The 24,969-nt window shown below is 41.5% G+C and overlaps 1 protein-coding gene across 1 annotated transcript; it reads right to left on the bottom strand.

Annotated features, from left to right (window-relative positions):
• Window positions 1-12,552: 12,552 nt before the first annotated feature.
• LOC138906926 (uncharacterized) lies at window positions 12,553-12,927 on the bottom strand. Its single transcript, XM_070196590.1, has one exon. It carries the CDS (start codon window positions 12,925-12,927, stop codon window positions 12,553-12,555), a length of 375 nt encoding a protein of 124 aa, XP_070052691.1.
• Between the last annotated feature and the right edge of the window lie 12,042 nt (window positions 12,928-24,969).

Here is a 24,969-nt window from a genome sequence, read left to right on the forward strand (position 1 = left end):
TGCAGACCTGTCGGGCATGCCGCCTGATAGGGATATTGACTTCGGTATTGATTTGGTGTCGGGCACTCAGCCCATTTCTATTCCACCGTATCATATGGCACCGGCGGAGTTGAAAGAATTGAAGGAGCAGCTTCAGGAACTCCTTGATAAGAGGTTTATTCGGCCTAGCGTGTCACCTTGGGGTGCACCAGTTCTATTGTGAATAAGAAGGATGGTATTATGAGAATGTGCATTGATTACAGGCAGCTGAAGAAGGTCACAATCAAGAACAAGTATCCTTTGCCGCATATTGATGATCTATTTGACCGGCTTCATGGGACGAGGGTGTTCTCCAAGATTGATTTGCGGTCAGGATATCACCAGCTGAAGATTCGGGACTCGAATATTCTTAAGAAATCTTTCAGGACCCGATATGGCCGTTATGAGTTCCTTGTGATGTCTTTTGGGCTGACCAACGCCCTAGCAGCGTTCATGCATCTGATGAACATTGTGTTTCAGCCTTATCTTGACTCATTCGTTATTGTATTCATTGATGATATCCTAGTGTACTCTCGTATCTAGGAGGAGCATGCCCAATATATGAGGATCGTGTTGCAGTGGTTAAGGGAGGAGAATCTTTATGAAAAGTTCTCCAAGTGTGAGTTTTGGCTCAGTTCAGTGGCGTTCTTGGGGCACGTGGTGTCCAGTGAGGGTATTCAGGTGGATCCGAAGAAGATAGAGGTGGTTCGGAGTTGGCCAAGACCATCCTCAGCCGCGGAGATTCAGAGTTTTCTTTGTTTGCCTGGTTATTACCGTCATTTTGTAGAGGGATTTTCATTTATCGCATCGCCCTTGACCAAATTGACCCAAAAGGGTGCTCCTTTCAGTTGGTCGTATGAGTGCAAGGAGAGCTTTCAGAAGCTCAAGACTGCTTTGACCACGGCTCCAGTTCTAGTTCTACCATCAGCTTCTGGTTCTTACACTGTGTATTGTGATGCTTCTCGGATCGGTATTGGGTGTGTTCTGATGTAGGAGGGCAGAGTGATTGCTTATTCTTCATGCCAGTTGAAGCCCAATGAAAAGAACTATCCTTTCCACGACCTTGAGATAACAGCTATTGTTCGTGCCTTGAAGATCTGGCGGCACTATTTGTACGGTGGCCATTGTGAGATTTACACTGATCACCGGAGTTTGCAGCATCTGTTCAAACAGAAGGATCTTAACTTGCGTCAGCGGAGGTAGTTGGAGCTTCTTAAGGACTATGATATCACCATTTTGTACCATCTCGGGAAGGCCAATGTGGTGGTCGATGCCTTAAGTCGCCGGGCGGAGAGTTTGGGGAGCTTAGCATACCTTCCAGCAGTAGAGAGGCCATTGGAATTGGATGTTCAGGCCTTAGCCAGTTAGTTTGTTAGATTGGATGTTTCTTAGCCGAGTCGAGTATTGGCTTGTGTGGTCTCTCGGTCTTCTCTTTATCATCGTATCAGGGAGCATCAGTATAATGACCCACACCTGCTTGTCTTTAAGGACACGGTCCAGCATGGTGATGCTAAGGAGGTCACTATTGGGGATGATGGTGCATTGAGGATGCAGCGCAGGCTATGTGTGCCCAATGTAGATGGTTTGCGTGAGTTGATTCTCTAGGAGGCTCACAGTTTGCGATATTCTATTCATCTATGTGCTGCGAAGATGTATCAGGACTTGAGACAACATTACTGGTGGAGGAGAATGAAGAAGGACATAGTGAATTATGTAGCTCGGTGTCTAAATTGCCAGCAGGTGAAGTATGAGCATCAACGACCAGGTGGGTTGCTTCAGAAGTTAGAGATTCCGGAGTGGAAGTGGGAACGGACCACTATGGATTTCATAGTTGGGCTTCCACGGACTCAGCAGAAGTTTGATGCAGTTTGGGTGATTGTGGACAGGCTGACCAAATCAGTTTATTTCATTCCTATGATGACTACCTATTCTTTCGAGCAGCTGGCTCGAGTGTATATCCGCGAGATCGTCAGGCTTCATGGTATACCGGTATCTATCATCTCTGTCCGGGGCACGTAGTTTACATCACGATTCTAGAGGGTCGTACATCATGAGTTGTGTACTCGAGTGGAGTTGAGCACAACATTTCACCCTCAAATGGACGGACAGTTTGAGCGCACTATTTAGATATTAGAGGATATGCTCCGCGCGTGCATAATGGAGTTTGGGGGTTCGTGGGATCAGTCCTCACCATTATCGGAGTTTGCCTACAACAACAGTTATCAGTCGAGCATCTAGATGGCACCGTATGAGGCTCTGTATGGTAGGCGGTGTAGGTCTCCAGTGGGTTGGTTCGAGCCGGGCGAGGCTAGATTATTGGGTACAAACTTGGTTCAGGATGCTCTGAGAAGGTTAAGGTGATTCGGGATAGCTATGCACAACTCAGTCCAGACAGAAGAGTTATGCAAATCGAAAGGTTCGCGATGTTGTATTCATGATTGGAGAGCGGGCCCTGCTCCGGGTGTCACCCATGAAGGGTGTTATGAGGTTCGGAAAGATGGGCAAGTTGAGCCCGAGGTTTATCGGCCTATTTGAGGTGTTGCGACTTGTTAGGGAGGTTGCTTATTAGCTTGCCTTGCCTCCCAGTCTAACAGGAGTTCATCCAGTATTCCATGTTTCTATGCTCCGGAAGTATCACGATGATCCGTCTCACGTGTTGGATTTCAGCTCAGTCCAGTTGGACAAGGATTTATCTTATGTTGAGGAGCCGGTGGCGATCTTGGATAGACATGTTTGAAAGTTGAGGTCGAAGAATATTGCTTCTGTGAAGGTTTAGTGGAGGGATCAGTCGGTCGAGGAGGCGACTTGGGAGACCGAGCAAGATATACGCAGCAGTTATCCTCATCTTTTCACCACTTCAGGTATGCCTCTATACTCGTTCGAGGATGAACGTTTGTTTAAGAGGGGGAGGATGTAACGACCCGGCCAGTTGTTTCGAGAGTTGTAGCCCCATTTCCCCATTTTCTGCCTCTTTTGTGTTCTATAGCTGCTATATGACTTACCTGGTTAGTTGGTTCGGGTCCGGAGTGATTTCAGAGTGAATTGAGACACTTAGTCTCTTAATTGAAAGTTTAAGTTAAAAAAGTCGACCGAATGTCGACTTATGTGAAAAACGACCTCGGATTTGAATTTTGATGGTTCCGTTAGCTCAATTAGGTAATTTAGGACTTAGGAGCGCGTTCGGAATGTGATTTGGAGGTCTGTAATAGAATTAGGCTTGAAATGGAAAAAATTAGAATTTTGGCAAGTTTGACCGGGAGCGGACTTTTTGATATCGGGGTCAGATTAGATTTCCGTAGGTTAGAGTAGGTTCCTGGTATCATTTATGACTTGTGTGCAAAATTTAAGGTCAATCGAACGTGATTTGACAGGTTTTGGCGTCGTTTGTAGAATTTGGAAGTTTCGAAGTTCATTAGACTTAAATCCGTGTGTAATTCGTGTTTTTGATGTCGTTTGAGGTAATTGAAGGCCTCGACTAAGTTCGTATCGGGATTTAGTACTTGTTGGTATGTTTGGTTGAGGTCCCGGGGGCCTCGGGTTGATTTCGGGAGATTCACGCACTTGATTTTTGAGTTGGTTAAGCAGTTGAAGTGTTGCTGCTACTAGTGTAACCGCACCTGTGGAGTGGAACCGCAGGTGCGAGTCCCCAGAAGCGGGGCAAGTGTCGCAGAAGCGGCCAAGGGAGAGGTGAGCAGGGACCGCAGGTGCAAAGATTCTCCCGCACCTGCGTGGTCGCAGATGCGAGCAGAAGAGGCGCAGATGCGGTTGTTTCCGCAGGTGCAATGGCATTTTCCACACCTGTGATGTTCGCAGATGCGGTCCAGCGCTCGCAGAAGCGGAGTCAGATAGTTAAGTGGTTTCCGCAGATGCGGGGTTCTAGCCGCAGAAGCGGTTCCGCATGTGCGGATAAGAGGCCGCAGGTGCGAAAGGCCTGGGCAGAACATATAAATACGGGACTTCGAGATTTTTCACCATTTTCACCACTTTGAGCTCGGATTTTGGAGGTTTTTGAGAGTGATTTTGAAGTGATTACAGAGGTAAACTCCTTGTATCCATTTATCTTCAATAATGATGTTTCCCCACTTATTTTACACCTAGTTGGTGAGTTTTTGAGGTGAAATTTGGGGGTTTAGGGCTAGAGAATTGGAGAGTGAATTTTGGCGATTTGGATGACCAAATGGCGTCGGATTTTGGTAAATTTGGTATGGTTAGACTCGTGAATGAATGGGCTTTCAGGTTTTGTGACTTTTTTCGGATTTCAAGATGTGGGCCCGGGGCCGGTTTGAGCCAATTTCGGATTTTGGCTTATAATTTCATGTTTTTCTTATGGAATTGATTCCTTTAGCCTATATTAATTGTATTGTACTGCTTGTGGCTAGATTTGGGGCGTTTGGAGATCGATTCGAGAGGAAAAGTCACTTTGGAGTAGAGTTTTGCGCGGTTTGAGGTAAGTAACAGTTTTAAATCTGGTCCTGAGGGTATGAAACCCCGGATTATTGTATTATATGAGTATTTTGGAGGTGACACACATACTAGGTGACGGGCGTGTGGGCGTGCACCGTGGGAATTAGGACTTGGTCCATTCCGTGAAATTGGAAAGTTGAATAAGCTTGTTGTTATCTATGTGCCCTTTCTGTGGTATAGAAATTTGATAGTTAATCATGCTAGAAATCATGCTTAGGCTATGTGTTGGTGTTGTAAAGATCCCAATGGTCGTGATACCTGTTGAACCTTCCTGCTTATTGTTACTTGTACTCAGTCGTAGTATTACTTGCATATTATACCTCAGTCTCTGTTATTCCCTGTTGATACATTATATTATTCAGTTTTGGGCTAATTCCCCTTTACTACTGAGGGTCGTGAGACTAGAGAGCTTGATGAATGAGTGAGGACAAGGGCCCATTTGTGAGGTATTGATACCATAGCACGTGAGTTGTCCGTGCGGATCATGATATTTATACTATAGCACGTGAGTTGCCCGTGCGAATTCTGTTATGATACTGTAGTACGTGAGTTGCCCGTGCGGATCTTGATATGATACTATAGCACGTGAGTTGTCCGTACAGCACGTGAGTTGTCCGTGCAGATTATAGCGCTTGGGTTGTAGGAGCCCCTCCGAAGTCTGTACACCCCCAGTGAGCGCAGGTACCTATTGTGTGTGAGTATTGAGGGCTGATAGCCGAGTGTTGAGCTATTGAGAGAGCTTGAGGGACTGTTGCCATAAGAGGTTGTACTTCTTTTATTTGTTGCTGCACTTAGATGATTTATATCATTGTTCTGAAACTTCTGGAAAATATTGTATTCGGTTTTACCTGAACTTGGTAATATGTTACTGACTTGACTTAAATTGCCGGAATTTAAAACATGTCTACTTTCATTGCTGAAATTACTGAAATGAACTGTATTTGTATAGCTCGTCACTACTTTTCAATTCCTTAATTATTATTGTTACTTACTGAGTTGGTTGTACTCACGCTACACCCTGCACTTCGTGTGCAGATCCAGGTGTTACCGGTCACGGAGGACGTTGATCTCGTGCGTGGTTGAGTATCGAAGATTCACGATGTAGCTGCCGGCGTTCGAAGTCCTTGTCTCTCCTTCCTTGTTATCTTTTCTTTTCTGTATTGATATTTTGACACAGACTCTTGTAGACACTATTTCTTAGACTGGTTGTTTAGATGCTCATGATTTGGTGACACCCGTTGTTTGGGGCTATTTTTCCGCACTGTATTTTGAGTTTAACTCTTGTTTTTATGAAAACTCTGTCATGTAAAAGCTTTTGACTTATCTTTTGTGAAACATTGAAAGTATTTTTGAGAATCGGCTTTCCTAGTACCATCGATAGGCGCCATCACGACATGTTAGGATTTTGGGTCGTGACAGAAATACATTGTAACAGATTATTCGCTCAGGAGTTTTAACACTAGAGATCCATTTGTCTTCACGGTTGAATATACACCAATTGGCGAATATCTAAGTTGCAGTTGCAATTGGTTTGAAACAAGAGGTATTCTATGTTGTCATATACTTAAGGTGTTGTCTCATAAGAGGATTGAAAACGTTATTGAGAGGTATATATTGAAAAGGTGGAAAAGAGATGTTGTTCGTCCATACTTGAAACGTTTCTTTCTAGGAGGTTACCCACGTATGACTTCTGAATATATGATGTATAGAGAACTATTAAAGCATTTTGAATAGATTTGTGATATTGCATTAGACACTGAAGTGATGAGGCAATATATTAGTATGATTTGAACAGATTGGAGCATGACCTTTTGAATTAGGATGATGATATGATAGTTCCAAATTGGGAATTGGAAGATATACATGATGGTGTGGGTGAGGGTGGGGGTGGGGGTGGGGATAAGGGTGAGGGTGAGGGTGAGAGTGAAGGAAGAAATATAAGAGATCCTAGATACGTAGCTTCTTGTGGACGTCCAAGGTTGAATAGATATAGAGGGCGAATAGATTCATACTTTAGAAGTTCACAAATGGGTGGTGGAAGTGGAGTTAGAGGTAATAGGATGGGTAGAGGTGGTGGTAGAAGTGGTGGTAGAGGCCGTGGTAGAGGTCGTAGTAGAGACCGTGGTAGAGGTCGTGGTAGAGGCCGTGGTAGAGGTCGTGGTAGAGATGGTGGTAGAAGTGGTGGAACTCCTCGACTAGCGAAAGGAATTGAGGTAAAGTATAACAAATTTGATTAATTATTTTTTTTTACGTAAATACATTGCTTATACTTATTAGTCTTCTTTACTCTAATTACAGCTAAATGATGCAACAGTACCACCACAGAGTAGCTTGCTTGATCTAAACAATGAAGCAAACTGGGAAGTGGAACACTTGACCGTTTAGTTTGAGATTATTTAAGTTTGGAACTTATTTAATTTTATTTGAGATAGATTTGTTTTGAATTTATTGACTTTGTTTTGTAATGAGTTTAAACGTGTGGTATTATAATTGTCATTGTTAAATGCTTCATTTTATTATTACTTGCTTTGAATTTGGAGGACTAGACTAACAAAATGTGACTAGTTGCATGTCATGACCCAATTCCATTATAGGCCGTGATTGCGCCCAACACCATTTTTAGGCAAGCCAACACTAATCAACTAGTGATTTTCCGCTTAGATAAGTTTGTAAACGATAGCTTTTTCCTTATTTAAAAAAAAAGATTTAGTATTTTTCAATTTTAACATAAATGGAAGCAATTAGTACTAATCTTAATCATATGAGCAAACCAAAACTATAAGTCTACTAGTGTGTGTGCCAAGACCTGGTGTCACAAGTATGTGGGCAATCTAGTAGAATATACAAAATAATGCTAGCCTACTGTCTGAAAGGAAATAGACAGAAAATAAAAGAACATAAGAGAGACTCCAGCTGCTGCAGAACTGCTCAAAAGGACAGCTCACCAGGAAGTCTCGAGCTGAAAAATTAGTCTACGCGTCGGACTGGTGGCCAGATGCACCTGCCTCAAATCCTGTTCAATCAAGTACAGAAGCGTGAGTGCATAAAAATATGTACCCAGTAAGTATCTAGCCTAACCTCAAAAAAGTAGTGACGAGAGGTCGACTTCGACACTCACTAGGGCCAACAATATAATAACATGTGATTCTAAATAAGTATGATACACAGAACTAACAATAAACTCAAAACAAGAAATAAATGTACCGTTCTTCCATCATATCTAAGAAACCAAAATACTTCCTTTATTTTAAACAAATGATCTCTAAAACAGTAAATTTATACCAATTATAAAAGGGGGCTTCCACTTCTATTATCACACACAAATTCCACCGAGGACGTTCGGCTCGATCCAACATAAAAATGTAAACTGTGTACTGCCGAGGGTCGAACGGCGCGAACCATAGATGCATCTATTAAACTGCCGAGGCGAACGGCCCGCTCCCATGAGAGTAATGGAAATAGTCACCCCGCTCGCGGAATATACATGCGACGCGGTTAAATATAAATATAATGTAAGTTTTCTTAATTCTTTTCAAAATATTAATTTACTTGAAACCTTTGAAATCATGAAATCCTAAACTTAGTTCCATTCAATGCAATTAAATAATTATGTTCGGATAACGGTACCCACCAAAGCATGGTGCAAGCCTAGAACTACCCGGACATAACAAGAATAGTAGCTACGTACGGACTCTCGTCACTTCGTGCGTACGTAGCCCCCACAAATAACCATATATTAATTAAGTTCACCTATGGGGAAATTTCCCTCTTACAAGGTTAGAAAAGAGACTTACCTCGTTTTAAGGCCTACTTTCCGGTCCAAGCTTATGCCCAAACCCTCAATTTGGTGCGGAGCAATCCAAAACTATCCAAATAGTGTAGAAACTAATCAATATAGGCTTAAAAGTTTGTATCCCTACTATTTAGGTAATTTCCCAACTCTAACTGCAAGATTCCTAAAATTTACCCCCGGGCCCACGTGCCCGGATTCCGAAAATTTTCGAAAAAAGTTGTTACCCATAACCTTAGAAACATAAATATATGATTTTCATTAAGTTCCATAACCATTTTCGTGGTAAAGCTCCATTTTTATCAAAAACCTAGGTTTTCCTCTAAACCCATGATTTTCACTTATTTACATGTTATAATCTACCCATAAACTATGTATTAAACTCACATTAGGTAGAAATTACTTACCTCACAGAGCTAGGTCGAAATCCTCTCCTTAAGAGCTCCCAAATTGCCCAAGAGTGTAATAAATGCCCCCAAAAATGCCTAAGTCCCGATTTTAAACTTACTGCCCAGCTGCTCCCCTTCTTCGCGAACGCAAAAGGGGCCTCGCGTTTGCGAAAGCATTTGACTCAGGCCCTTTGAAGACCTTTCATCACGAATGCGACCAAGGTCTCGCGAACACTGAGGCTGGCTTGGCCTACCCTTCGCGAATGCGAAGAACAAAGCGGCCCCCAGCCCAGCCCAGCTACTCTACGCGAACGCGAGTCGCCTCCCGTAAACGCGAAGGTCACCGGCCCCAGACCTTCGTGAATGCGGACTAGCTATCGCAAACGCGTAGCACATTTCCCCCCCAACCCCAACTCCTTCTACGCGAACGCGGTGGTCCCTTCGCGCTCGCCTAGAAGGAAACCAGAACTGGCTCCGAGGGGTCCGAAAATCAACCGAGCTACTCGGGACCCCGTCCAAAGGCACTAACAGGTCTGTAATCATAACACGGACTTGCTTAAATTCTCAAAATGTGAAAAACAACAACGAAACCAAGAATCGTACCCCAAAACCAAATTGAATCAAACCTTGAACTTCAAGTTCTTCAATTTACTTCCAATGCGACGAAACGTACTTATACCACTCGGAATGACACCAAATTTTGCGTGCAAGTCTTAAATGACATTACGGAACTATTTCCGGTCTCAGAATTCCATTTGGACCTCGATATCACCAAAACCCTCTCTAAACCAAATTTAAAGAACTTCAAAGTTATTCAAGAACCAACTTTCACTACTAGGCGCCAAAACGTTCCCGGGTCATCCAAAACCCAATACGAACATACGCCCAAGTCCAAAATTATCATACGAACCTATTGGAACCGTCATATCCCGATTCCGAGGTCGTTTACTCAAAATGTTGACCGAAGTCAAACTTGGCCTTTTAAGCCAACCTTAAGGAACCAAGTGTTCCGATTTCAACCCAAACTCTTTCAAATCCCGAACCAACCATCCCCACAAGTCATAAATCAGTGAAAGAAAGTACGAGAAGTCCTATTTAGGGAAACGGGGTTCTAGACAGCAAAATGATCGATCGGGTCGTTACATTCTCCACCTCTTAAACAAACGTTCATCCTCGAACGGGTTTAGATTCATACCTGAAGTACTGAATAAATGTGGATATCTGCTCTGCATGTCCTCCTCGGACTCCCAGGTCACCTCCTCGACTGGTTAGCCCCTCCACTGAATCTTTACCGGGGAAATCCTCTTGGATCTCAACTGGCGATCCTATCTAGCAACGATAGCAACTGGCTCCTCCTCATAACCCAAGCTCTCATCTAGCTGAATAGTGCTGAAGTCTAGCACACGTGACAAGTCAGCGTGGTATCTCCGGAGCATAAACACGTGAAAATTTGGATAAACCCCTGATAGGCTGGGGGGTAAAGCAAGCTCATAAGCAACCTCCCCAACTCGCCTCAACACCTAAAATGGGCCTATAAACCTTGGACTCAACTTGCCCTACTTTCCGAATCTCACAATACCCTTCATCAGCGATACTTTCAAGAGAACCTTCTCGCCGACCATAAATGATACATCACGTACAATCTGATCCGCTTAGCTCTTATGTCTGGACTGTGCTGTGCGAAGTCGCTCCTGGTTCAACTTTACCTTTTCCAAGGCATCCTTTACCAAATCAGTACCATATAGCTTAGCATCACCGGGCTCAAACCATCCGATGATGGAACGACATCGCCGACCATATAAAGCCTCAAATAGAGCCATCTCGATGCTGGACTGATAACTGTTATTGTAAGCAAACTCGGTCAAAGGCAAGAACTGATCCCACTGTCCTCCAAAGTCAATCACACATGCTCTTTGCATGTCCTCCAATATCTGAACTGTCCGCTCTGGCTACCCGTCGGTTTGTGGATGAAATACTGTGCTGAGCTCTACACGGGTCCCCAACTCACTCTGTACGGCTCTTCAGAAATACGAAGTGAACTGAGGGCCTCTATCTGATATGATGGAAACAGGCACATCGTTCAACCAAACTATCTCCCGAATATAAATCTGGGCCAACTTCTCTGAAGTATAGGTAGTCGCAAAATAAAGTGTGATGACTTGGTTAACCTGTCGACAATGACCCAAACTGCATCAAACTTCCGCAAGGTCCGCGGCAATCCAACTACAAAGTCCATAGTAATGCGCTCCCATTTCCACTCAGGTATAGTCATCTGCTGAAGTAGGCCACCTGGCCTCTAGTGCTCATACTTAACCTACAGGAAATTTAAGCACCTAGCCACATTCTCAACTATGTCATTCTTCATCCGCCGCCACCAATAATGCTGTCTCAAGTCACGATACATCTTCGTAGCACCTGGATGAATAGAATACCAAGAACTGTGTGCCTCCTCTAGAATCCTCTCCCTTAAGCCATCGACATTAGGAACACATAGGTGACCCTGGATTCGCAGAACACCATCCTCGCCAATAGAAATATCCTTGGCACCACCCTGTAGTACCGTCTCTCTGAGAACTGCCAGATGCGGATCATCAAACTATCGAGCCTTGATTTGCCCCAATAATGAAGACTGGGCAATAACACATGCAAGAACTCGGTTGGGCTCTGAAATGTCCAACCTCACAAGTCTGTTAGCCAAGGACTGAATATCCAAAGCTAGTGGCCTCTCCTCTGCTGAAATGAATGCCAAGCTACCCATACTCTCTGCCTTCCTGCTTAAGGCATCCGCGACCACATTTGCCTTGCCTGGATGATAAAGAATGGTGATGTCATAATCCTTCAGTAACTTAAGCCATCTACGCTGTCTCAAATTGAGATCCCTTTGCTTGAACAAATGCTATAAGCTACAATAATCAGTATAAACCGCACATGATACCCCATACAAATAATGCCTCCATATCTTAAGAGCATGGACAATCGCGGTCAACTCCAAATCGTGCACAGGGTAATTCTTCTCATGAATCTTCAGCTGACGTGAAGCATATGCAATAACTCGCCCCTCCTACATCAAGACACAACCCAAGCCAACGCGTGAAGCGTCGCAATAAATGTATACATCCTCGAACCGGAAGGCAACACTAGAACTGGTGTTGTGGTCAAAGCTGTCTTGAGCTTCTAAAAGCTCGCCTCACAATTATCGGACCAACAGAATGGAGCACCCTTCTGGGTTAATCTAGTCAAAGGTGCCGCAATGGATGAAAAGCCCTGCACAAACCGACGATAATAACCTGTTAACCCCAGGAAACTCCTGATCTCAGTCACCAAAGTGGGATGAGGCCAACTCTAAACTGCCTCAATCTTCTTGGGATCCACCTTAATACCCTATCCTGATACAACATGCCCCAAGAATGCCACTGACTCTAGCTAAAACTCACACTTGGAGAACTTGGCATATAGCTTCTATTCTCGCAATGTCTGAAGCACCACTCTCAAATGTTGCTCGTGGTCCCCCAGGCTACGTGAGTAAATCAAGATGGCATCAATGAAGACAATAACGAAGGAATTAATATAAGGCCTGAACACCCGGTTCATCAGATCCATAAATGTCGCTAGGGCATTAGTCAAGCCAAAGGATATTACTAGAAACTCATAATGTCCATATCTAATATGGAAGGCAGTCGTCGGAACATTTGAGTCCCGGATCTTCAACTGATGTTACCCCGATCTCAAGTCGGTCTTAGAAAACACCCTGGCACCCTGCAACTGGTCAAACATATCATCAATACGCGGCAACGGGTACTTGTTCTTGATGGTAACTTTGTTCAACTGGCGGTAATCAATGCACATCCGCATAGTTCCATCTTTCTTCTTCACAAATAATACTGGTTCACCCTAAGGTGATACACTTGGTCTGACAAACCCCTTTGCCAATAACTCCTCAAGCTGCTCCTTCAGCTCCTTCAGCTCTTTCGGAGCCATACGGTACGGGGGGATAGATATAGGCTGGGTACCTGGAGCCAAATCAATACAGAAATCAATATCACGATCTGGCGGCATGCTTGGAAGGTCAGAAGGAAACACATCGGCAAATTCTTGGACTACTGGCACTGAATCAATCGTCGAAGACTCTACGGTGGTATCCTGAAGATATGCTAGATACGCCAGACAACCCTTCTCGACCAGATGTCGAGCCTTCAGAAAAGAGATAATCCTACTAGATGTACTAATAGAGAAACCCTTCCACTCCAATCTCGGCAACTCTGGCATCGCTAAAGTAACAGTCTTGGCATGACAATTAAGGATGGTGTGATATGGGGATAACCAGTCCATGCCCAGGATGACCTCAAAGTCGATCATATCAAGTAACAGAAGGTCCGCTCTAGTCTCGTAACCACAGAATGTAACCACATAGAACCGGTAGACCTGATCCACAACCACAAAATCGCCCACATGAGTGGACACATAAATAGGAGTACCCAAGGACTCACGAGGAATATCCAGGTTATGAGCAAACAGAGATGGCATATTTGAATAGGTAGACCCTGGATCAAATAATATCGAAGCATCCCTACCGCATACAGAAATAATACTTGTGATCATGGTATCTGAGGCCACTATATCTGGTCTGGCCGAAAAAGCATAGAATCTAGCTGGAGCGCCGACTGGCGGGCCTCTGCCTTGCTGAAGAATAGCTGGCTGACCTCCCCATGCCTCGCCTCCACCTATAGGATGGCCCCTACCTACCTGTCCTCTGCCTCTAAGCGGTCAGACGGTTGGTGCTGTAATCATAGGCTGATGACCCTGTTATACTGCCGTGCCCTAAAGTCTGGGACAAAATCTCTTCATGTGAACCAGATCCCCACACTGATAACAACCCTATGGTGCCATAGACTGTTGTCCTGAAGTCTGACCTTGATGGCCTAAATACCCACTAGAAGAACCCTGGATGGCTGGCTGGCAGTATAAACTCTCTGGCATGACATTGAAGTAAGCACTGGAGGAACCCTGATGAACTGGTGAGCGATAAGAACTCTTTGGCATAGCACTAAAATAGGGTCGTGTTGGAGCACCCCGAGGAGGTGGTGGTGGTGCTGGATATATGGGCCTGCTAGGCTGACCCCTCCCAAACTGACCTCCACCCCTAGTCGGGGCACCTCTAAACTCTCCCGAGAATTGGGTCCTCTTGTCCTGCTTCATCTGCTCTCTACCCCTCTAGCGGTAGCCCTCAATCCTCCGAGCAATCTCTATGACTAGATGATAATCAATACCCATCTCAACCTCTCTGGCCATGCTAGCCTGAATACTGGGGTGTAACCCTGCAACAAATATCTGCACTCTCTCTACGTCCATAGGAAGTATCATAAGTGCATGGCGAGACAACTTAGAAAATCTCGCCTCATAATCGGTCACAGACTTCTGACCCTGCTCGAGCTGCTCAAACTGACACCGCTACTCTTCCCTCTGAAAGGGTGGAATATACTTGTCCAATAGAAGCCGTGTAAACTGATCCCATGTCATGGGAGGAGAACCCGCTGGTCTGCCAAGAAGGTAAGACTGCCACCATCTACGGGCCCTGCCCTCCAACTGGAAAGCGGTGAAATCTACTCCATGGGACTCCAATATCCTTATGTTGTGCAGTCTGTCCATGCACCGATCAATGAAGTCCTGGGGGTCCTCATGCCCCTCACCCCCATCTATCCATCTGTCCAGTAGCTTCTGCGGATCGCCGTCCACAACTGGTCTAGGCTCATGTGCTGCTGCAGTAACTGACTGGGCCCCACCCACAGTTAGTGTACCCGGAGTCTGATATACTGCAGTTACGTGCCCAGGAGCCTGAGCAGTAGGGGTCTGTGCTCCCCCTCCTGCCTGAGATGTGGCTGGTCTGCTGGAAATAAACCAGCCTGAGTCATAGTGTCCATGAACCGCAGCATACGGCCCATGACCTCCTGAAAGCCCGATGCTGTCATGAAATCTACCGGGGCTGGCTCAGGAACATGCACCTTGCCCTGCTCCTCCATGATGGCATCCTCCACTGGATCTACTGGTGGTGCTACTGGGGCAGCTCTGGGACGCCCTCGTCCCCTACCTCGGGCCGGTGCCCTCCCCAAGCCTCTGCCTCGGCCTCTAGCAATAGGGGGAGAAGCTCCTCCCGGGTCTGAAACGTCTGTTGTACGCGTCCTCACTATCTGTGAGAGAATAGAAGAAGGAAACTTAGTATACCATCAACTGCACGTTAGGATATGAATAAAGAGTAGTTTCCTAACACCCTATAGCCTCTCGAAGATAAGTACGGACGTCTCCACACCGATCCGCAAGACTCTACTAGGCCTGCCCATAACTTATGAGACCAACGTGAACCTAGTGCTCTGATACCATGTTGTCACGACCCAATTACATTATAGGCCGTGATGGAGCCCAACACTGTTGTTAGGCAAGCCAACACTGATCAACTAGTGATTTCCCGCTTAGATAAATTTGTAAACGATAGCTTTTTCCTTATTTAAAAAAAGATTTAGGATTTTTCAATTTTAACATAAATAAATGAAAGCAATTAGTAATAATCGTAATCATATGAGCAAACCAAAATCATAAGTCTACTAGTGTGTATGCCAAAACCTGGTGTCACAAGTATGTGGGCAATCTAGTAGAATATACAAAACAATGCTAGCCTACTGTCTGAAAGGAAATAGACAAAAAATAAAAGAACATAAGAGAGACTCCAGCTGCTGTAGAACAGCTCAAAAGGACAGCTCACCGGGAAGTCTCGAGCTGGAAAATTAGTCTACGTGCCGGACTGGTGGCCAGATGCACCTGCCTCAAATCCTGTACAATCAAGTACAGAAGCGTGAGTGCATAAAAATATGTACCCAGTAAGTATCTAGCCTAACCTCAAAAAAGTAGTGACGAGAGGTCGACTTCGACACTCACTAGGGCCAACAATATAATAACATGTGATTCTAAATAAGTATGATACACAGAACTAACAATAAACTCAGAATAAGAAATAACTGTACCGTTCTTCCATCATATCTAAGAAACCAAAATACTTCCTTTATTTTAAACAAATGATCTCTAAAACAGTAAATTTATACCAATTATAAAAAGGGGCTTCCACTTCTATTATCACACATAAATTCTACCGAGGACGTTCGGCCCGATCCAACATAAAAATATAAATTGTGCACTGCCGAGGGTCGAACGGCGTGAACCATAGATGCATCTATTAAACTGCCGAGGCGAACGGCCCGCTCCCATGAGAGTAGTGAAAATAGTCACCCCGCTTGCGGAATATACCTGCGACGCGGTTAAATATAAATATAACGTAAGTTTTCTTAATTCTTTTCAAAATATTAATTTACTTGAAACCTTTGAAATCTTGAAATCCTCAACTTAGTTCCATTCAATGCAAATAAACAATTATGTTCAGATAACGGTACCCACCAAAGCATGGTGTAAGCCTAGAACTACCCGGACATAATAAGAATAGTAGCTATGTACGGACTCTCGTCACTTCGTGCGTACGTAGCCCCTACAAATAACCATATATTAATTAAGTTCACCTATGGGAAAATTTTCCTCTTACAAGGTTAGAAAAGAGACTTACCTCATTTTAAGGCCTACTTTCCGGTCCAAGCTTATGCCCAAACCCTCAATTTGGTGCCGAGCAATCCAAAACTATCAAAATAGTGTAGAAACTAATCAATATAGGCTTAAAAGTTTGTATCCCTACTATTTAGGTAATTTCCCAACTCTAAATGCAAGATTCCTAAAATTTACCCCTGGGCCTACGTGCCCGGATTCCGAAAATTTTCGAAGAAAGTTGTTACCCATAACCTTAGAAACATAAATATATGATTTTCATTAAGTTCCATAACCATTTTCGTGGTAAAACTCCATTTTTATCAAAAACCTAGGTTTTCCTCTAAACCCATAATTTTCACTAATTTACATGTTATAATCTACCCATAAACTATGTATTAAACTCACATTAGGTAGAAATTACTTACCTCACAAAGCTAGGTCGAAATCCCCTCCTTAAGAGCTCCCAAATCGCCCAAGAGTGTAATAAATGCCCCCAAAAATGCCTAAGTCCCGATTTTAAACTCACTGCCCAGCTGCTCCCCTTCTTCGCGAACGCGAGGACCCTTCATCGTGAATGTGACCAAGGTCTTGCGAACGCAGAGGCTAGCTTGGCCTACCCTTCGTGAATTCGAGGGTTGCTTCACGAACTCGAAGAACAAAGCGGCCCCCAGCCCAGCTACTCTACGCGAACACGAGTCGCCTCACGCGAACGCAAAGGTCACCGGCCCAGACCTTCGCGAATGTGCACTAGCTATCGTGAATGTGTAGCACATCCCCCCCCCCCCGTCCCAACTCCTTCTACGTGAATGCGGTGGTCCTTTCACGTTCGCGTAGAAGGAAACCAGAACAGGGCATTTCTTGTTTCTTGCATATTGCTCCGAGGGGACCGAAACTCACCCGAGCCACTCGGGACCCCGTCCAAAGGCAGTAACACGTCTGTAATCATAATACGGACTTGATCGAATTCTCGAAACGCGAAAAACAACAACGAAACCAAGAATCATACCCCGAAACCAAATTGAATCAAACCTTGAACTTCAAGTTCTTCAATTTACTTCAAATGCGACGAAACGTACTTATACTACTCTGAATGACACCAAATTCTGAGTGCAAGTTTTAAATGATATTACGGAACTATTCCCGATCTCAGAATTCTGTTTGGACCTCGATATCACCAAAACCCGCTCTAAACCAAATTTAAAGAACTCCAAAGTTCTTCCAGAACGAACTTTCACTATTAGGCGCCAAAATGCTCTGGGTCATCCAAAACCCAATTGGAACATACGTTCAAGTCTGAAATCATCATACGAACCTATTGGAACCGTTAAATCCTGATTCCGAGGTCGTTTACTCAAAATGTTGACCGAAGTCAAACTTGACCATTTAAGCCAACCTTAAGGAACCAAGTGTTCCGATTTTAACCCAAACTCTTCCAAATCCTGAACCAACCATCCCCGCAAGTCATAAATTAGTAAAAGCAAGTACGGGAAGTCTTATTTAGGGGAACAGTATCCTAGAAAGCAAAATAACCGGTCGGGTCGTTGCATTGCAACTAGTACAAAAGTGAAAGACTTGACAAGATTAAAATCAGTACAAAACTAAGAACTAAAATACTCACATCTTGACATTACTAAAAACAAAAAAAAATCCAGTTTGCAACTTAAAACCCTACCTTCAACCCCTATCTTGGTATTTAAAACCCTATCTTCAACCCTTACATTCAACCATTTTTTTCCCGAAAATTTAACCAACATTCAACCACTATTTTGTAACCGTATATTTAACCTCTACCTTCAACCCTACCCTAGGTATTGATGCACGTATTGCATTTCATCCAGTGTTGCTCTCTTAATTGTTCTACCTACGACTCTTCTTCTTCTCATTAATTTACCTGCGACCCTTCTTCTTCCCAGTAGAAGAGGACGCATTAACTGTTGCTCTTCTTCTTCCCAATCGTTGTGTATGTATTGTAGAAGTATTGTATTTAATTGCTTGCTTCGATTTTCAAGTTGTATTGGTGTTAGTTGCATTGTATTTAATAGTTTCGGATACCAAAGTTATTTTAATACAATACCTAATTTTTTCGAAATTAGCATCAATGTAAAATCAGTGTAAAATTTGCTTTGAATACAAACTCCATATTTACTATCACATTAATGACATACCAACCATTTAACTTCCCTATGAAGCATTTACTCTTCCAATAATGTTCATTCCATTTCGGTTTTTTGAATAATACTTTAAAAAAAATTGTTATAGTAAAGAAGACCAATGTGATGAAGATTGAAATTTTATAACATCAATAGTTCAACAAAAAATCAAAAGCACAACTACCATAACTAAAGTAACATAAAAATAAAAGATAATAAAAGGATAAATCAACACAAACACATCCTAGAAACTAATCAATTTCAACCGGATTATCAGAAGTTCCTTCTCCCTTCACTTGAACTTTGAAGATAACATACAGTGGTGCAGCATCAACCAACTCAAATTTGACTATGTAACCTCGCTTGACATAATTGTCCAAAATAAAAAGTTTTCAGCCTACTTTGAACCTTCTTCGATCACTAACGCTTAAAGATACAAATCACTCTTTGCCACGATAGTGAAGAAGTGCGGTTTCTACTGTTGGAGGAAGATGCTTGAAGATTTTTCTTGGAATATACTGAAAATAGAAGGAAAAAAACATTACTATTAAGTTTTTGGAAAATATGAAACTGAAACAAGAAAAAATATATATACACTACTGATGCATATATTTTTCTGGAGTTAAGGTATAAAAAAAAGTATATTATGTAAAAGAATTTCAGTTAGGATTTAAGTCAAGAAGTTAGCGTAAAATTCAAAGAAATATGTTTAAAGGACATAATAATTTACCAGATCATCGTAGTTGATGTATGAATCAGTCATAACCACTTCAAATGTTGGATGATTATCTTCTTCATTATCATTAGTAGAAGAGTAAGATAGAGCTCGTTTGGTAGAGGAGAGGCGTACATAGTTAGGGTTTGTAGGTGAGTGTATTTTAGGTCTTTAGGGTTTGAGTATATGAGTATATATAAATGGGGCCAACCCAGTCCAAAAAAATATTTCAAACACTCCCTTCAAAAATTTTGAATGCTAATTTTCCCTCTTAAGTTTTTCCATCGTTCAACTTTTAACAGCTTTGTATCTCATCGGTTGAATGCTAATTAAATCATTTTTAATGCTAATTTCATCATTTTTATCCAAAATTTGAATCCTAAGTAGCAATTTTGATTATGAAATATTAATGAATTAAGTTATATATTTTGCATATTTAGTCCCCTTTTAATAATCAATAGCTATTGACTAAGAATTTATTCATATGGCCTATGTTAATTACATTGTGATTCATAGTTATATTGACCGTTTATATAATTGCCAATATATAATTTTATTTATTAAGGTCATACGTATCGGCCTATAGTTATTCATAGCAACCATATAAGTTCATTGACTAGGGTTATAGTAATATGGCCTATGCTAATTACATCGTTGTGATTCATAGTTATATTGACCGTTTATATAATAGCCAATATATAATTTCATTCATTAATGTCATACATATTGGCCTATAGCAACCATATAAGTCCATTGACTAAGGATTTATTCATATGGCCTATGTTAATTACATCGTTGTAATTCATAGTTATATTGACCGTTTATATAATAGCCAATATATAATTTCATTCACTAAGGTCATACGTATCGGCCTATAGTTATTCATAGCAACCATATAAGTCCATTGACTAAGGATTTATTCATATGGCCTATGTTAATTACATTGTTGTGATTCATAGTTATATTGACCGTTTATATAATAGCCAATATATAATTTTATTCATTAAGGTCATACGTATCGGCCTATAGTTATTCATAGCAACTATATAAGTCCATTGACTAAGGTTATAGTCATATGACCTATGCTAATTACATCATTGCGATTCATAATTATTTGACTGTTTATATAATAGCCAATATATAATTTCATTCATTAAGGTCATACGTATCGGCCTATAGCAACCATATAAGTCTATTGACTAAGGATTTATTCATATGGCCTATGTTAATTACATTGTTGTGATTCATAGTTATATGGACCGTTTATATAATAGCCAATATATAATTTCATTCATTAAGGTCATACGTATCGGCCTATAGTTATTCATAGCAACCATATAAGTCCATTGACTAAGGTTATAGTCATATGGCTTATGCAAATTACATCATTGTGATTCATAGTTATATTGATTATTTATATAATAGCCAATATATAATTTCATTCATTAAGGTCATACGTATCGGCCTATAGCAACCATATAAGTCTACTGACTAAGGATTTATTCATATGGCCTATGTTAATTACACCGTTGTGATTCATATTTATATTGACCGTTTATATAATAGTCAATATATAATTTCATTCATTATGGTCATATGTATCAGCCTATAGTTATTCATAGCAACCATATAAGTCAATTGACTAAGGTTATAGTCATATAGCCTATGCTAATTACATCATTGTGATTCATAGTAGTATTGATTATTTATTCATTCATTAAGGTCATACGTATCGGCCTATAGTTATTCATAAGTCCATTGACTAAGGTTATAGTCATATGGCCTATGTTATACATAGCCAATATATAATTTCATTTATTAAGGTCATATTGGCCGTTTATATAATAGTCAATATATATTTCTATTTATTTTTATTGGTTAATCTTAATTATAATATGTCATGACCCAAAATTCAACTAGTCGTGATGGCACCTAACCCAACCCACTAGGTAATCCAACTTTCAATTATCCAATTCCAATAGCAATTATTAAAATAATTTAAGTAAATAAAGATATTAATCTTATACATTCCCCAAGAACTGGTAGTACAAATCATGAGCTTCTAAGAATAGAGTTTACAAGCGGAAATAAAATAAATACATAGTCTGTTTGAATAGTACATAAACAGAGCTTTTAAAAATCTAAGGCTACCACGAACAAGAGGCAGCTACAACAGGGACGCAGATACATCTTCAAATCCGGCAACCATCGAGCATAGCAACAACAACAACCAACATCTGCACACAATGTGCAGAAGTGTAGTATCGGTACAACCGACCCCATGTACTGAGTAAGTAACAAACTTAACCTTATGTTGAACGCAGTGACGAGCTTTTACCAAGGTCGGGTCCAAAACCAATAGTCCATAACAACGTAAAGCAAATAATATAATAAGTAACTCAGAAATAAAATGTTCATCTAAATCATGATTTCTAAAAATAGTTCTTCCTTTCAAGTACATCAGTGAAAACCCCAAATCGTTTACCGAAATTTCCAAAAATATGAATAAGTTTGAAAAAAATAATTTACCCAAATCCTTTCAAAAATAAATGGAATGTTTCATTTTCTTTCCAAATAACCCGTGTAAAACAAATGTATCACTATGCCCATCTGTCAACATGTGTGAGAAATTATGAATGATGTGATACTGTACAACATGAGAAAAATACACCTCTATGCCTGTATGTCATGTGTGCATGTCAATGCTATGCAACTCAGTGATAAAATCATATGCATACTCTCAGAGTATCATTTCACTCAGTCCTCCCAGTCACTCAGTCCTCACAGTCACTCAATCCTCCCAATCGCTCAGCACTCGCACTCACACTTAGTAGGTACCTGCACTCACTGGGGGTGTTCAGACTCATGAGGGGATCCTAAAGCTCAAGCGCTATAATCTGCACGAGCAACTCGCGTGTTGCACAGACAACTCACGTGCTATAATAATATCTGGATCTGCACAGACAACTCACGTGCTATAATAATATTTGGATCCGCATGGACAACTCACGTGCTATAATAAAGCCTATAAGGCCTGCTGCAGGCGGGCATCCCTGATCCACATAATAATCCTTACAATCAGGCCATCAGCCTCGCTCAGTCATCAATCTCTCCAGTCTCTCTCTCATGGGCTCACAATGTCATGAAAATAGCCCAAAAATGATAATATGATGTATCAATAATAACAACAGAGACTGAGATATGATATGTAATGACATGAATATGACTGAGTATGAATTTTTAATTTAAAATAAATAATTCACAGCAATATGACCTCTGTGGGTCCCAATAATACTGGCACATAGCCTCAACATGATTTTTAATATGCTTTTCAGCTCAATTTCTTTAACACATAAAGCCGCATGGAAAATGCCAAGACTATTTAACAACAAAAATTCCACAGAAATAATTATGTTACAATTTACATGGTGCACGCCCACACACCCGTCACCTAGCATGTGCGTCACCTCCCAACGATTCACATAATAAATATATTCAGGGTTCATACCCTCAGCTCCAAGATTAGAAGAGTTACTTACCTCGAACAAGCCAATTCCAATACCGAGCAAGCCAAGCGATGCTCTAAGAATGCCATCACGCGCGTAGCGACCTCCGATCGGCTCAAAACTAACCAAAATCAACTCAAATATATCAAATAGAGCCCAAGGAAACAATTCTAAATGATAAAGATCGAATCCTAAATCAAATCCCAAATCCGGCCAAAAATACACCCGGGCCCGCTCCTCGGAACTTGACAAAACTCCCAAAATCTGACAACTCATTCAATTACAAGTCTAACCATACTAGTTTCACTCAAATCCAACTCCAAATCGGTGTTCAAAACTCAAAAATTCATATTATGAAACTTTAGGCCAAACCCCCCAATTTTTCTTTAAATTCCTCAACCAATAGCAAAAAATGAAGATAGATTCATGAAATGTAATCAAAGCTGAGTAGAGAACACTTACCCCAATCCTTGTGATGAAATTTGCTTCAAAAATCGCCTTAATCCGAGTTCCACATCTCAAAATATGAAGAAAGAACAAAACCCTCAATTTTTATAATTCTGCCCAGCACTTTCCGCATTTGCGGTCAAATTGTCGCATCTGCGACCATCGCTTCTGCGGTGATTCCTCGCTTCTGCAAAACAGCCTCACTCAGCAAAACCTTGCACCTGCGGTCCTTAAGCCACTTCTGCGATCGCGCTTCTGTGCACTTGAACCGCATCTGCGGATGCGCAAGTGCGTCCAAACACCCGCACCTGTGATCCTCACGTCTAGATCCCTTTCTCGCTTCTGCGATGGCACTGCCGCTTTTGCGTTTCCGCACCTGCGCTATACACTACGCAGGTGCGGTCATACCAGAACCAGAAAATCCTCAGCAATGCAACATAGAATGAAAATGGTCCGAACCTCGTTCGAAACTCACCCGAGCCACTCGGGACCCCGTCCAAATATACCAACAAGTCTCATAACATAACACGGACCTACTCGAGGCCTCAAAACACACATAACAACATCAGAACGACGAAACGCACCTCAATTCGAAATCATTGAACTTTAAAACTTCAACTTCCACAACCGATGCCTAAAACTATCATATCACGTCTGATAGGCCTCAAATTTTGCACACAAGTCACATTTGACATTACGGACCTGCTCTAACTTTCGAAATCGGAATCCGACCCCAATATCAAAAAGTCCACTCCCGGTCAATCTTTCCAAAATTCCAACTTTCGCCAGCCAAATTCTACTACGGACCTCCAAACCATTATCCGGACGCGCTCCTAAGTCCAAAATCACCCAACGGAGCTAACGGAACCATCAGAAATCCAATCCGGGGTCAAATACTAAAAAGTCAAACTTGGTCAAACCTTTTAAATTTAAAGCTTCTAGCTGAGAATCTTTCTTCCATATCAATTCCGAATAATCTGAAAACTAAAACCGACGATTCACATAAGTCATAATACATCATACGGAGCTACTCATGCCCTCAAACAACCAAGCGAAGTGCAAATACTCAAAACGACCGGTCGGATCGTTACATAATAAGAGGAAAAACATGATTAAATTTTAGGACTAAAATGTATTCTAGCTTCTTTATTAGGAGGGAAAACAAGATGACATTTTTGGACTAAAATGTCAAATAAAATTTTCGGAGGAAACAAAGGAAAAAGTAAAAATACGATTGGAGGGAAATTAAAATGTTTGACTCTTTATATATCTCTTAAACACAAGCTAATGTGTTAAACAACATTTCCAACTCTCCAAACAAAATAGATACTCTAAACATGAATGCTAATGGATGGATAGAATATGATTTCTATCCATGGTTTAGGATGAATTTGCCTAGATCGTACATTAAGAGTGATGATCTGATAAATTGTTTTTTATATAAATTTTCATGATTTGATAACAATTGATTATCCCAGCTAGCAATGAACCCTGAACCCTTTTTTTCATTATGTTCGTGCAGTTTCTTCCAAAGAGTATCTGTGACTATCTTCCTCTTATTTTGGTTAAAATAATACTTCTATGTAATGGGAAGGAGTGGGTTGTGGCTCTCACAGGTGTTGTTCGGAGAAGACTCGTTAAGGGGTAAAAATAATTTATTGTCGACAATAATCTGAAGAAAGGAAGTTTTCTTCTCTTTGAACTAGATGAGGCTACATCAGGGGCTTTGATCTTCTTTGTTGAAGTGCAAGAAACACCTAATGCTTAGCTCGTCATATGTGCTTTTAGTTATATGTAGTGACTTCAAATGAATAAAAATAGTATTATAAGAACATGTTTCTGGATTAATATGGTTGTTCCTTATAATATTGTTTGTATTTTTTTCAATGATTATTGTTATATTTATTTA

This window comes from Nicotiana tomentosiformis, chromosome 3 (assembly GCF_000390325.3).
Source record: "Nicotiana tomentosiformis chromosome 3, ASM39032v3, whole genome shotgun sequence".
Taxonomy (NCBI): domain Eukaryota; kingdom Viridiplantae; phylum Streptophyta; class Magnoliopsida; order Solanales; family Solanaceae; genus Nicotiana; species Nicotiana tomentosiformis.